The 16,175-nt window shown below is 40.0% G+C and overlaps 1 protein-coding gene across 1 annotated transcript in view; it reads left to right on the top strand.

Moving 5' to 3' along the window:
• Positions 1–16,175, top strand: part of LOC142243222 (dynein axonemal heavy chain 5-like) — a 638,472-nt gene that overhangs the window by 209,341 nt on the left and 412,956 nt on the right. Inside the window, exons 37-42 of the mRNA XM_075314893.1 lie at positions 867–1,133; positions 1,811–1,939; positions 4,382–4,597; positions 7,749–7,895; positions 8,863–9,035; positions 12,927–13,105. Coding sequence (XP_075171008.1) covers positions 867–1,133; positions 1,811–1,939; positions 4,382–4,597; positions 7,749–7,895; positions 8,863–9,035; positions 12,927–13,105 — 1,111 coding nt within the window. The remainder of the gene's footprint in view (positions 1–866; positions 1,134–1,810; positions 1,940–4,381; positions 4,598–7,748; positions 7,896–8,862; positions 9,036–12,926; positions 13,106–16,175) is intronic.

Below are 16,175 nucleotides of genomic sequence, written 5' to 3'. Positions count from 1 at the left end.
TGGGCGGCAAACATCCACTTCCTGGAGTGGGAGGGACATTCAGCGTCACATTGACGTCACACAGCGGCCGGCCAATAGAAGCGGAGGGGTGCAGATGAGTGGGACGTAAACATCCCGCCCACCTCCTTCCTTCCGCATAGCTGGCCGGGAGCCGCATAACGCCGGTAAGATCTGTTAATCTTTCCCGGGGTGTCACACACTGCGATGTGTGCTGCCTCGGGAACATTGAACAACCTCACATTCAATTTTTAGCAATTAAACGATCTGCATGCGATGAACGTTTTAATGTTCAATCGCACGTAGCTGTCACATGCTACAATGTAACTTACGATGCCGGATGTGCGTCACTTACGACGTGACCCCGCCGACACATAGTAAGATATATTGTAGCGTGTAAACCCCGCTTAAGACAAAGCCCATAAGAGGACAATAATAGAATAAATTAATAGCTCAGCGTTGTGATAGTATAGTATAAATACATATTATGAAGTAATACGAGATGAAGCTATTGTACCAAGTAGGGGGTGGTATATGTGTAGATTCTGCATTAGCCCAGGTGCTTTAGACTTCACCTCTGGGCATACCCCTGATTATGTCCTGGACAGATTTTATCTGTGGCTAGCGATGCAGTAAATTGACATTTTGACACTATCCTTCTTCCTTAGTATGTTTATACACCCATAAGAAGCAAAGGTGTTTCTCATTTGATCATTGAGCCTCTAATTTTGTAACCTGCCAAGAAAATGACAGTGTTCATGTTTAATCAATCTGCTGCTTTAATTAGCTGTCCATCAGTAAATTATCTGCTAATATTACAAATGACATCACCTTGAGAAGGCACTGACATTGTGACATTATATTCTCAGGAAGCCAAGAGGTTCCAGAACATTGACAAGTCTTGGCAGAAAATCATGCAGAGGGCCCATGAGACCCCCAATATAGTTCAGTGCTGTGTTGGCGATGAAACATTGGCACAATTGTTACCACATTTATTGGAGCAGCTGGAGATGTGTCAAAAGTCACTTACTGGATACCTGGAAAAGAAACGCTTGGTATTCCCCCGGTTCTTCTTTGTTTCTGATCCTGCCCTTCTGGAGATACTTGGACAAGCATCTGATTCACACACCATTCAGGTAACAGAAGTAGCTTATGTTCTATCAGTAATTGTCACTACTTTCTAATTAGCACATGTGAAAAATGCAAGTGCTCGTTTTTTATTTTAATTCTTGAAACAACATATTTCATTGATATTTTCCAATATATTCTAAATGGATAGCTGTGATTAATTTAAAGCCTTTTACATGTGATATTGGCCATTTGGTCAACGTGGTGCAGATCATTCTATTTTCCCTTCTATATCTTCATAGATGCATGCAGTGATGTGAGTGTATTATAAATACATATGAGTAATATTTCCTTGGCATTAATATCGTGTATTTTGGACTCAAAATATTGGCCAAATAGCAAACAGATAAGAATACAAAAACTCTATAATATTGGCTAATGGAATCAATAGATCTATTCCCATTACGTTTTTCAGTGCCGTATGCCATAACTAGATGCAGACCTGGCCTATAATGGCAAAAAGTTACAATATGAGCGTATCAACCACTATCACAGAATGAGGAATAATTTCCGTGATAGAACTAAACATGTAAATTCTTTCTGTTTAAAGAATGTTGTGCTCTGTTGATATATCCTTGTATATTTGGCAACCTAGAGCCCTTTTGGTGACACTATAGTGCCATTTAATTGAAATGTTAAAGGTCTATTTCATGTATTTTTTTTATTTATTTGTTTTCTTTTTCAGGCTCATCTTTTAAGTTTATTTGACAATGTCAACAGAGTTGGATTTCATGAGAAGAACTATGATCAGATTTTGTATTTTGAATCCCAAGAAGGAGAAAGAGTAAACTTGATTGAACCTGTGAATGCTCAGGTAAGGCTGAATCAACATATTACAGTTGTAGCCATTGGAAAATGTTGCCAGAGCTAAATATTGGTACGAAATCTGCTGTCTCGATAAATTCGTAGTATGAGAATGCATGACAATCAAATTTTTGCTGAGCCACTGTTTTCTTGTTAGCTAATTTTTTTAGTTTTTTTTTAGTTTATTTAGGGGCTATGCTCGTCTTTTATTACCATATAAAGAGGCATTGACTGAACTTTCAACTTTGGTAATATCCATTTACAACTTGATTGATGTGCGGGTGCAACCACTGGGACCCTCACCAATCCAGAGACTAGGGCTCTGAATAAGGAATACCACTGGATGTAATCCCACTGATCAGTACATTATCACTATAGTGATGGGCGACCACTAAAATGCTCGAATACTCATTACTCCAATTGAGCTGGTAAAATGCTCTTACACGAGTAACGAGCATTATGGAGAGTGATTGGTCTGTTAGGGTCTCCACCCACATACAGCCAGCCATAAACAGAGCATGTCCAGCAGGAGGGAGGGCAGGTTTTTTTTTGTTTTGGTCACACTATGTTTGAGAGAGTTGTTATCCCCCTGGAGTGTCATTCACAGACTACGAATGGCTCTCCCTGAGCTGCCTGCACACATCATGCACTGAAGCAAACCTGTCTGTTGTGGTTGTTGTTTCACCGATAAAAAATCCAAGCACCTATGATACTTGGCTGAGCTCTGCAAACACACAAGGTCCCCGATGCTCAATTGAGTAACGAGCAGTGCTGAGCACACTCTGCCATCACTAATTATCACCTTGTGTGTGGATAGGTGACAAACTTATACCATTGAAATAATAATGGTAGACTTTAACACATCAAAGATTCCAGCTCACCACCACCTGACCCCACCGTGCCTCAGTCTCAGACATCGGCCCTGCCCCAGCCGCACAGCAATGAATAAAGAGAGAATAGTCCAGCTGAGTGCTAGCGGTGGTTTTATTTCGTGCAAATCAAACAATGCACAGATGTTAACGCATTTCTGGCTTGATGCCCTTAATGGTTATGATTAAGGGCGTCAAGCCAGAAACGCGTAAACGTCTGTGCACTGTTTGATATGCACGAATTAAAACCACCGTTAGCACTCAGCTAGACTATTCTCTCTTTTTTCAGACTTCAACACAACAAAATCCTAAAATACTGTATGTTTTGATAATATACAGACAAAATAAATTTGTTGATTACTTTAAGATAAACGCTAACATACTTAAAGAATCGTGCTTTGTCCTGAGCAGCACATGATCAAAAATTGTATTACCTTTTTGTTACTCTTTGAATATTGTTACCAGAGAGTCACATTAAAGAAGCACCCCAATTACTTTTTTCTAGGCTAATCCTGTGTAAATATTAGTGTAGTGTCAGTGTTTTAATATATATACTGGTCACGGTCTTTGTCAGTATCCAGCACCGTTCCAGTCCTCTTCTGAGTCACATGACGGAAATTCAAGCTCACCGGATCACGCGCTGTGTTTGAGCTGAAAATCTCTTTTACAGTGTAACTCTATGGAACCTCGTTCTTATGCTCAATAGACTTTAATAAGCCATTTTGAGATCACAGAGGGCAGTGTGATCCTGAAAGTCTTAATTGACTTCTCGTGACCCAGTAGAAAAGTAGAGCGTTGCTGGAAACCAGAGAGCATGGCGATTGGTGAGCATATTAACACATTTACATTACACTACACTAACATTTACACAGGTTTAGATAAAGAAGTACTCCCATTAACTTTTTTTTCATGTATAATAGTGTAGCTCTGTACCATTAGATACTCATGTGTATGGTCTGATCTCTTGTGTAAATAGTGCTTTAAAAATACCAGCATATGTGAATTATTAGATCAGTTTTGGGTGTGTTATCATTATGGCCCTGATTTATCATTGCCTTTGCACCTGTGTTTTGTTTAATTTTGTGTATTTTGTGTATTTTTTGTTTGCACCCAAATCATTATTCTATTTGTGCCTTTTTTGAAATCTAACTTATGTGCTCAACTGTTTTTTTCCCCTCGTTTTCCACATTGTGGGCAAAGTTTAGCTAGTTGAAATATTTTCGCCTGGTTCATCAATTAAGACTTTTTATAATGTTGCAAAATTTGGTGTAATTCCATTCAAGTCCCCACCTGGTGTATTTTTGAGTACTCCAGTATTTTGGTGCAGTTTTTGAACCATTTTGTGAATTGTGTGACTTTTGACACTAAAAAGTCACAAAAACACTTGAAGACCCAAAAAAGACCATTTTTGACTGTCAAATTCATGAATTGCATGCGCCATTTTAAAGAATTGGGTGCCAAAAATGACAGCTAATACCACGAGATAAAAAAGGGAAGTGATTTAAACCCCCCGGAAATGATGACTGGACCTTTATGTACAATATTACTGCTCATTGTTGACTGGTGTAAATATTCTTGCTTAGGGAAATGTGGAGACTTGGCTGGGGCTTCTCCTGAATGGAGTAAAGAAGACGTTACACACCATAATCAGACAAGCATCCATAGCCATAAGTGATTCTGGCTTCAAGTTGTATGACTTCCAGGCCATGTACCCAGCACAAATTGGTCTTCTTGGAATTCAGATGATCTGGACAAGAGATGCTGAAGATGCTCTAAATATTTCCAAAACAGATAAAAAGGTATTAGTTTATTACCCAAAAGTCTTCTAATATATGTATGTATCCCATTTTTTGTAATATATATTATATAGAAGCATCTACTATATAATTAGAAATATACCTACATAACATTTTATTTGAATAAAGCCCGTCCTGCAGTCAGCTGATTACCGTTCGATAGGATTAATAATAATAAAACATTTTATTTTATATAGCGCCAAAATAATCTTTTGTACTTTACAATTCGGGGTGCATGTACCAACAATGTCAGACATTACAGATCTAAGCAGTAACCTTTCTCCTTGTGGATAAAAGGTAAACCAGAATCTCCATTTGAAGACGTAGTGTTTTGGGATGTTACCTCTTGTCTGTGCAAAGTATGAGATCTGATTTGGCTGTATGAGAGGCTGGAGACATACATTGCACTTATGAGGGGAAACCCCTGAAACACTGTCTGTAACTTAAGATTCTACTTTGGCTCTTATCCTACATTATATTGCAAGATTCATTATAGGCTCGCCATTGACTTTGAGGATTGCAAGTTATAGTAGATGGCACTGGAGTTAAAGTTCTCTTTCAACAGACAATTTGCATTTTTAATTTCCCAGAGGAGCATTGCACTACTTATACGCCTCCTTACACTGACATGCCAGGCATTTCACTATCCACATGGAGAAAGGTTACGTCTTAGATATTCGTCTTAAGCCTGTCATCTAGCCAAATGAGGTGCAACACCATGTAACCCCATGTGTCTGAATATTGAGAGTCTAGTTTTGATGTTATCCTAAGTCATGTAGCAAGGCTCATTAAAGGGTCAATATTGACTTTTAGGATTGCTACTTTCAATTGGTGGCAATAGAATTTTTAATTCCTCTACCTCTCTGAAGAGAGAATTTGCAAAGACATTACAGAGTAATATAGGATTCTACAATTTAAACAAGAAGCGGGCTCTCAAGTTTACAATCTATAAGGAAATATTGATAACAAAGAAATTAAAAAGTTCTTGTATTGTATGGTACAGCCATCTTTATAATGAGGGTATTCCAGTAGAAGTGCATGAGCTGGCATCAGCCAGTGTCTTATATGGTCAGATACAAAGGGCTAATGAGTGCTCAGAGGGTGTGGAATTACAAGTAAAAAAGACTATATTCTGAGGAAAATTTTGGAAGGAAGAACAGTTGGATTAGTGAGGTTATAGGCCAGTCTAAAAGCATGTGGTTTTACAACACTGGATACTAGGAATCAACTAGATTGTCTGGGATAATGCATTACAGAGTCCTTGCACATCACAAGAGAATTATATGAGACAAATGGAGGAGTTTTGGATTATGGTAGATGTTAGTCTTACTTTATAAGCAGGACGGAGACCACGGGTGGATTGGTAGATGGTTATGACAGATGAGATATAAAGTAGTGCAGAAGTATGGGGAGCTTTATGAGTGAGTGCGATAAATTTATGTTGCATTCTATAGTAGGAAAGGGCAAAACCATGCAATGACTGGCACACGGTGGAGGCATCAGTGCAGCAGCTAGATGGAAATGTGACCATGGCTGCTGCATTGAGAATAGATTTGCAGCAGTACAGATGAGAATGCATGAGAGCAACAGTAAAGTGTTTGCAGTTTCAAAGGTAAAAGAGCAGTGAATGAGTGGCTGTAGAGAGTGAAGAATAGATCTGAGTCAAATATAACACCAAAACAGCAGTCGTGATGCTTGAAGGTTGTGGTAGAAACACACACAGAAAAGGAAACATGATGTCGAAGTAGGTTAGTAGAGGGAGGAATTGCAAGCAGTTCGTGTCAGGAAAGATTCGGTTTCCAAAAAAGGGCTCAAGAAACTCTGCTGAAAAAAAAGACTGCTTGCAGGGGATATGTTAAATGACATGGAGACCATTATAGTGACTTGCTGTCTAAAACATAGATGGGCAAGGTACACCAAAGAACAGCTGATTTATAAGCGGTGGGGTCCAGTGCCTACTATATGGCATCCATATGTCCTTTTAGGATCTGTCTAAGGCCCGTTTCACACCTCAGTGAAAAACACAGACGTTCTTCACTGACGTGTAAAACATGCACATGTCCCTCCGTGTGCCGTGATTCATGGCACACGTGGGTTGTCCATGTGCAATCCGTGATCAGTGATTGCATATGGACATTACTCACCTGACTTCACTGGTGCTGTCCATAGTGCTGATCTCCTCGGGTCTGCAGCGTCCACCCACCGCTCTCAGCCCCTACTTCCTGGTCGGGTTTTCCTGCTCTCATGGATGAGCCAGGCAGAAGCTGCCGAGAGCGGAGGCTCCAGAGCGAATCGCAGGCAAGTTAAGTTGAAAATATTTAATATTTAATATGTCTGTGATTTTCTGGTACGTTTTTCACTGATCACACACGGATCACACCATAGTGTGGTCCGTGGGTCATCAGTGATGCCAGAAAAAAACTGACTTGTCTCCGTGCAGAATCACGGCCACGCGTACATGCTGCATGGAGACACGTTCAGTGAAAAATCACTGATGTGTGAGCAGACCCATTGATTATAATGGGTCTGCGTATGTCGTGATTCTGGTACGTTTTAAAAAAAGCACAAACGTACCAGAATCACTGACGTGTGAAACAGGCCTTAGGCTGGGGCCACACGAGCGTATGGCATCCAATGTGAGTGCATCGGATGCGACTCTTTGTTCCCGCTGTGCTGCGAGTGTAAGTAGAGTGTCATGCCACTGTGATCCAATCCTGCAATCGAAACACAGCTGCGGAGGAGAAGGTCGGCGCTACAGAGGAGAGGGAGGGATTAATCTCCCCATCTCCTCCATTGCCAGCTGAAGCGATTATGGCACTGCACTCTGGTGTCATCCGAGTGCAATGTGATGTTTCTCTCGCAGCCATAGACTTGTATGGGTTCGAGTGAAAATGGTTTGGATTCCACCCACTTGCTGAGACTGTTTTCTTGATCTGATTAGGGCTGAGAAAATAATCGCAGATGAAAACGGCCCCATAGAGTAACGTGGGTCCGGGTGGAATTTTTTTTATCGCATTCCACTCAGAACGTTTTACTCGTCGTGTATCCTAGCCATTAATGAAACTAAGCCTTTAATTCCAACAAATGTCTTTGGACTTTGTGGACCTTCAGAGATGACTTCTTTTACAACCATCACATTGTCTCTTTGGTAAAGGTGATGCAGACAACAAATCAGAAATTCCTTGATCTCCTGAATGATTTGATTGATATGACCACAAAGGACTTGACAAAAATGGATAGAACTAAATATGAGACCTTGATCACCATTCATGTTCACCAGAAGGATATCTTTGATGACCTGGTAAGCTGAATTGTACCATCACTGAAATTAATCTTTACCTGTAATTTCTGAATATGAACTACTTTTTTTTAGCAGTTTCTCCTTCTCCATGCTTGATCTCTAATTGTCATTTTGTTCTGTGCTCAGATTTTGATATTTTAGCCATTTTTATACTTTTTTTTTTTTTGCTGCTATCTTGTGATTTGGGCTAGAAAATATAGGAAAAAGGGAGGGTTTTTCATCTTTCTTTTAAAGTTTTTTTTATGAACACAAAGGAACAATAAAATACATTTAAAAATGTGCTCCCTTTTCTGTAATAGTTGTTTTTTATATAAAATATATATATATATATATATATATATATATATATATATAAAACGAGGGTGGGGCTAGTAACAGAGATGATGATTAGCCATGGCTTTTTCATTTTTTCATTTTACTTATTTTTCATAAATTTCACATGTTGTGCCCCATAAGATCACCTGTGCACTTGAATGTGGATGAGCGCTCTGATTTGCGCTGTTACTCGAAGCATGTTGCGCTTTTTCTCATACCGAATTGGCTTGTGAAAAAAATTGCGGATTGGTACTGCTCCATAGTAATAATACTGGTTCAAGTACTATCTGATAAAATGGCGAATAGCACTTGTCCATGTTATATGCTCCTGTCAGCGAGCCCTGACCAGTATATCATTAAAATGGCAAGTGAGTTAAAGGGATTTTCCCAAAAAGTTTGTTTTACTCAACAGAGCCTGGAATTATAATACTTTCTATAATTGGATGTGTTTAGAAATAATATTCCTGTGCTGAGATAATCTTATACATGTGTCCCTGCTATGTACTGTGTAACGGCTCAAGGAGTCTCTGCAGGGTACTGGAAGTGATGATGTCTTGTTCGTTCAGTCACTTGAAGACTGATTGGTTGCAGATAAGTGACTGATGGACAGGACTTGATTTCATCTCACATTCTAATCATTGTCTTTTTTTAGGTCCGCATGAACATTAGATCTGCTTCAGATTTTGAGTGGCAAAAACAATCAAGGTTTTATTTTATTGAAGACATAGATAAATGTATCATCCAGATTACAGATGTAGAATTCAGCTATTGCAATGAGTACTTGGGCTGCACGGACCGGCTGGTCATCACACCTCTGACTGACAGGTAACATGGACTGGGCATGAGCTGAGACGATATGTCAGAACAATATTTATATGGAGAATCCGTTATTTGCCACACAGTTTATATTAAAGGGAACCAATCACCAGGATTTTCGTATATAAGCTAAAGCCAGTGCTGTACTGGCACTATCAGGCTGATTCTATACATGCCTGTAGTGGTCAGCTCGGATGTTTAGGGTTTGAAATCTAAGAAAGTGAAGTTTGTAAAATGAGCAGCTTCATGAGTGACAGTTGCACTGGAGAAGATCATATATTCATAGTTATCTCCTCCCCCGTTAGAATTAGCATAAGTGTTATACAAATGACTAACTTTGTCTAGCAGGACCTGTGGTGAGGTCATACCCATGTGACCAGAAGGGGTGGGGCCTCAGCCACCAAAGCTGGATACCAGGTCACATGGTTATGACCTCACCACAGGTCCTGCTAGACAAAGTGAATAGCTTGTATAATACTTATGCTAATTCTAACAGGGGGAGGGGATAACTATGAATATATGATCTTCTCCAGTGCAACTGTCACTCAAGAAGCTGCTCATTTTACAAACTTCACTTTCTTGGATTTCAAAACCTAAACATCCGAACTGACCACTACAGATATGTAGAGAATCAGCCTGATAGTGCCAGTATAGCACTGGCTTTAGCTTATATACGAAAATCCTGGTGATTGGTTCCCTTTAAGCATGTTTTTAATATCTGGTATGTGCCCATTTCTAACTCTGGACTGAAAAACCAAAATAATGCCCTGCAATGTTGCATATTTTGTTCATAAGGAGTGATTGACTCCGACTTATTATGAATAACATTGATTGCTTCATTTCTTGAAGTTCATCTGAAAACCCCAAATGACAGAAGATAAAATCCTAAAATGAGGTTAACTCCATTCAAACTTTCAAGTGGTCATGAATAAAATATCATAAGACAATACATTGTGCAAAAAGGCCTAAAACAGGGGGGTAGCTGTGCTAGGTCACCTTAGCTTTGAAAGTGACATTTATTATACTAGTATATTCTTATGCTAAAAAGTTTTTTTTTTTGGGGCTTCAGATAATGAAGACCTGTTACCAGGTCAATACTAGCCAGTTTTTGCTTTTATTTTTTCCAGTTGTTCCGTTAAAGGGATGGTCTAAAGGCTGAATAAACTTTCATCTAACACCCTATTTATTGCCCTAATCTAAACTCATTTCTAAAATGGCTGCATTGAAAAATTCCTATCTTTCCCTCACTGTCTGGTGACGCTTCATTTAAGCTTACCAGTGAATCCTGGTATGCTCAAACGAGGTGTTATTAGGGGCAGAGGCTGCGGAAAGTGCCAAAACTTCTGCCCCCTTCCTGAAACAAAGTGTCATTAGTGATGCTCATTTGAGGCTGCTGTGTCCCTGTACACTGTCAATGCACAGTGACAGCACACTCTATATTGCTGGCTCAGGTCAAGAGAGGCGGCAACAGAACAGCATGCACTGATTGTCAATAATACCCGCCAGTGATCAGAGACTAGTGCCACTCCTGCAAGTGACGCCGGGTACTCTGATTCTGTGTACTGATTATGTTCACTGCTCTGTTGACTGCTCTACTGTTCCAAGCTGGCAACACAGAGCATGCAGTCACTGTGCAATGACATCGCACATGGACACAGCAGGGACAGAGCAGCCCCTGAAACAAGGTTCACTGATGACGCTTTGTTTAAGGGAGAGGAAGAGCTGTGACACTGACCAAAGCCTCTGCCCCTTGTTGACGCTTTTTTTTTGGAATCTCAGCATGCACTGGGATTCGCAAACAAAGCATCATCAGACAGGACATTGGGAAAAAAAACAATAGTGTAGTGAGGGAAGTGTAGTGAGGGAAGGACAGAGAATTTTTAATGCAACCATATTACAAATTAGTTTAAATTAAGGCAAAAAAATAGGAATTTAGATGAAAATTTATTTTGCCATCGGATCACCTCTTTTCTGACATGGCCAATTTCATTTTTGTTTTTTTCCTCCCCTTTTTCTAAGAGCCATAACTTTATTTTTCTGTCCACATAGATCTATGATGACTTGTTTTTGCGGGACAAATTGTGGTAAAACGAAGTGTTGAGATTCAAAAGTACATAGTCTACTAGAAAATGTGAAAACAATTCCAAGTGCATTGAAATTGTGAACCCCAACACAATTCTGATGTTGTTTTTTGAGTACCGTATTTTTTTTACAGTGTCAATCGTGCGGTAAAATTGACCTGGCAAGATTATTCTAATCAGTATGATCATGACATTACCAAACCATTTTATTTTTATTTTTTAGGGGTGAAGAAAAATCTGTAATTTTTTAAAACAAAAAAAAGTTTTTGACTTGGTTTATATTTTTCCAGATCCGTAATGTTTTCTTTTTTTAGTTGATAGAGCAGTGTGAGGGCTTACTTTGTGGGGCAAGACGATATTTTTATTAATAGCATTTTAGGATAGATGACATTCTGATTTTGTGCATTTTTGCAGTGACCAAAACCCCCACAATTTTGGTGTTCAGTTTTTTTTCTTTTTACAGTGTTTAACGATTAGTTTAATTTATTTTTATATTTTGACAGATCAGATTTTTAGAAACGTAGTGATATTATGTGTTTTTTTGGTTTGTTTTTTTTTCAATTGGGGAAAAAGGAATTCAAAATGTTGCTTTTATTTTTCACTGTATTTCTTCCCTTAGAAGATTTAAATAAAATAACAACAAAAATTGGCCACTGTCCTCAATAAAGGAAGTTTGTCATGTTAAAAAAAGCTATTAACCTGCAAATTAACAAAATATATAAAGGTTAATGTTCTATAACTGTGCAGCCGCCGCACTGAAAGTCTAGCTACCGGCAGGAAATTAAATTAATTCCTCCCGGCAGGCTCCGGCTTTAAGTCACCACTTAGTACATCGTGAGCAGTGGCTGTAACCAAGCCCCGGCACATTGACTGACAGCTGGCCCTGCAGTGCATCAGTGCTGAGCCTCCTGTCACTCTGTGGTGGAGTGCAGTCACAGCCACCACTCCCTGTATACTGAGAGGTGACTGTAGTCATGCCGGCTGAACCTCTATGATTAATAGCCGGAGGCTGCTTGAAGAAATAAAGCTCATTTCCTACCCTGTATCTGGATTTTTGGTGCAGTGCCTGCATAACTTTGGAATGCTATTAACCTGCATATTAACCCTATACAGTTGGTGAAATACGTAGCTCTCTGCAGCTTGTTCTTGGCTCTAGGGCAACTCTTCTGATTATTTTCACTCTCTGTCTGAACTCATGCAGGTAGCACTTGGTCTCAGATGGTTTATGGGGAAATAATGTTCTTTCCCCTCCAGATTATGGCCCCAAAAGTGCTCACTGAAACCTTTAGTAGTATAAAAATTCTTCTGTAACTAATACCATCAGTATGTTCTGCAACAATAAAGTTTAGAAGACATTGAGACAGCTCACTGATTTTACCCATCATGAGCTATTTCTTGTATGAAACCTTGGTAATGGCCTATAGAAAGGTGTCTCAGTTGAACCAGGATTTCTTTCTAATTACTGATAGATTTCAGCTGGGGCATGGCATTACTATCCATGGCTTTTTTCACCCCTCCTCAATCCTTTTTTTCCTCTGTCATTTCTCACTATTACATATAACCTAATTCATTGACGTATATGGTTTGATTTCTATGCATGTGTGGATTGGATGGGTTGTTATCAACATCTGGTGAGAAGATCATGTCAATAGCGCCTTTAGAAATATATTTATTTAGACAATATAGTGATAGGTTTAATACTTATTTCACCCTCTTTATCTGCAGGTTAACAGTGTTTGTGTACATTACAAGTTGCCTTTAAAGTTTTTCAGTGCAGTCTTTCTGTCTGCTATGTACTCATCGTTTTTAAATTCTACAGATGTTACATTACCCTCTCTCAGGCTCTGGGGATGAGCATGGGTGGTGCACCGGCAGGACCCGCTGGCACCGGAAAGACTGAAACTACCAAAGACATGGGCAAGTGTCTTGGGAAGTATGTTGTGGTTTTCAACTGCTCTGACCAAATGGACTACAGAGGTCTGGGCCGTATCTACAAAGGTATATTAATATTGACATCACACAATGTAATTAATCACATAGTTTGTGGCAGATTATCATCAGTGGTGTCTTGTAATGCATTTATAACTACCGTAATTGGTTTCTTTAGCTGTAATGGTTTCCATAGTATATATACTAACAATTTAGAAAAAAGCTGAAGCAGTATTGAACCATTCTGCTATTATACTTATTTGAGAAATGGTTTCACGGTTACCCTATATGACTGTGCATATGACCAATGTAGCAATACTCATACTGGGCAACAATGTGTGCTAAATTCACATTGAATGTAAATGTAGCTGAAAACACGTTGTCACCAGTAGATGGCAGTACAGAACAGGATGAATCATTAAATAGCAAGTCATATAGTTTAGCCGGATTTAATTATGTAAATTAAAAATATTTTTATTTGCCAAATCTAAAAATTAATGGTGCATTTAATTATAATACATTTACATTGCTAAATGAAAGATAATTTGAAAGTCTGTATTGCTGTTTTCTTATCTAAAATGTGAACAGAATTGGAGGTATTGTAGACTGGCATTATATAAGACTTTACTTGTGAACTTTTAGTTTTCTTACGTAATATTCTAAGTTACTGATTATAAAAAAAAGTCAGAGCTGAAGTTATCCAGTAGACAAACTATCTGGATACAAAAAGGTCAAGCTTTGGGAAATAGATCAGATGAACTGCACTTTCTAGCTTACCAGCATTGTCCTCCAGATCTTCTCATTGTGGCCATAAAACTTTGTTAGCCTTTTGCTTTATACATTTTTGTATAGTTAGAATAGGTCAAGTATCAAGCTAGCTGGACAAAGCCGAAGCCAGAGCTCAGCAATTCTTAAGATCTGATCGCAATAATGCCGGCATTCTTGGTCTTTAGTTTGTCCAGTAGTGGAAATGGATCCAGGCTGAAGGGACACGTACACTCCAATAAAAGGAAATCTGCAGAAAAATGTTAAAATTAATAGATCGTATTGGACTTATTGATTGTAAATGCTAGATCACCTATATAATGAATAAAAATACTATGCGAGACCGTTCCATAATGGCACAAGCTATGGTTAAACCACTAAACAGATATGAAAGGTCATACGTACAGGGGTAGATTTGCCATTAATTCACCTGAACGTTCCTACAGATCACAACTTCCTCCCCTTGCAAAAGAAAAACAATTGCCGTGCAGGACTTTCCAGTGTAATCTTTTTTTTCTAAATCCCTTCATTAGGCTATTACACACAACATATTTTAGACACATCCCAACCCGTTAAAGGGGTGGTTCACTACTCTGCAATAGTGGCCATTTCCCTGAACTGATAGGGAAGGCCAATTCTGCCTCTGAGCGGCACTATTGTGGTTCGCTCATCCCTATGAAATAACCCCCAGGCTCTGTAACCTCTGAGATCCGGTGATGTCACGACAAATTCCAGTTGACCCGACATCACCGCGGTTGGCCCCAGTCTCCGTGAGTGACTGGCCTGTGGGCGGTATTTCACCACTCATCACAGTCCAGCATCACAGCGCAGCTTGTCGTGTGCACTCTCCTTCACTGCAGAGCGCTGCAAGACGGAGCGATGCTGGGCTGTGACGAGTTGTGAAACAGTCTACAGTCCAGTAACTTAAACAGACTGGGGCCTTCTCGGTGATGTCAAGTCAACTGGAAGTTGACGTGACCTCATGAGTAGAGATGAGCGAACCGGTCCCGGTTCGACTCGATGTCGGTTCGCCGAACGGAGCTCCCGTTCGAGTTCGGTTCGTCGAACGTTCGACCAACCGAACTCGAACCGCATAGGAAACAATGGCAGGCATTCACAAACACATAAAAAACACCTAGAAAACACCCTCAAAGGTGTCCAAAAGGTGACAAACAACTCACAACACAACACAAACACATGGGAAAGTGACAAGGACATATAATCATGCGAAAACAAAAGAGCAGGACAAGGAAAAAGAGGAGACACAGATATAGGCATGGCACGCCCTTCTAAAATCATGTAAAACACCGCAAGGTGACTCCAAGCGGAGTCTCCCTTTTTTCCAAAAATTGGGCCACACAGACACTCACCCCTTCAGTGGCAGCACTTGTGCCCCAGTTGTACACTTCACAGCTAGATTTGCATCAAGCACATTCAAAAATACGCCATACTTAACCGTCCCCAGGATGACTCCAGGGTAGGTAGCAAAGTCTTTCCTGATCCCAGCTCTGTTCATCTTGGATCATTTTTAAAAACAATGTAAGTAAGGGTTACTCCAAGCGGAGTCTCCCTTTTTTTCCAAAAATTGTGCCCCACACACACCCACCCCTTCAGTGGCAGCAGTTGTGCCCCAGTTGTACACTTCACAGCTAGATTTGCATCAAGCACATTCAAAAATACGCCATACTTAACCGTCCCCAGGATGACACCGGGGTAGGTAGCAAAGTCTTTCCTGATCCCAGCTCTGTTCATCTTGGCTCATTTTTAAAAAACACAGCAAGCAAGGGTTACTCCAAGTGGAGTCTCCCTTTTTTTCCAAAAATTGGGCCCCACACACACCCACCCCTTACAGTGGCAGCACTTGTGCCCTAGTTGCAAACAGGATGTTTTGATTTGCATCAAGCACATTCCAAATCCACAAGCATTTACTCTCCCCAGGATGACACAGGGGTATTAAATTCCTTCTGGATCCATGACTTGTTCATTTTGATGAACGTCAGTCTGTCCACATTGTCACTGGACAGACGCGTGCGCTTATCTGTCAGCACACACCCAGCAGCACTGAAGACACGTTCAGAGACAACGCTGGCAGCTGGACACGACAAAATCTCCAAGGCGTAACTGGATAGCTCTGGCCATTTTTCTAGATTTAAAGCCCAAAATGAGCAAGGCTCCATTTGCAAACTCATGGCATCGATGTTCATTTGGAGATACTCCTGTATCATCCTCTCCAGCCGTTGACTATGTGTCAGACTTGTTGTCTCTGGTGGCCTTGCAAAGGACGGTCTAAAAAAATTATGAAAAGATTCCATAAAATTGCTGTTACCAGCACCAGATACGGTCCTACTGGTACGGGTAGACTGTTGAAGATGAC

The sequence above is a fragment of the Anomaloglossus baeobatrachus genome, chromosome 6, assembly GCF_048569485.1.
Source record: "Anomaloglossus baeobatrachus isolate aAnoBae1 chromosome 6, aAnoBae1.hap1, whole genome shotgun sequence".
NCBI lineage: Eukaryota > Metazoa > Chordata > Amphibia > Anura > Aromobatidae > Anomaloglossus > Anomaloglossus baeobatrachus.
The sequence above is the reverse complement of the archived record's forward strand: the minus strand, read 5'-3'. Positions and strand labels throughout refer to the sequence as shown.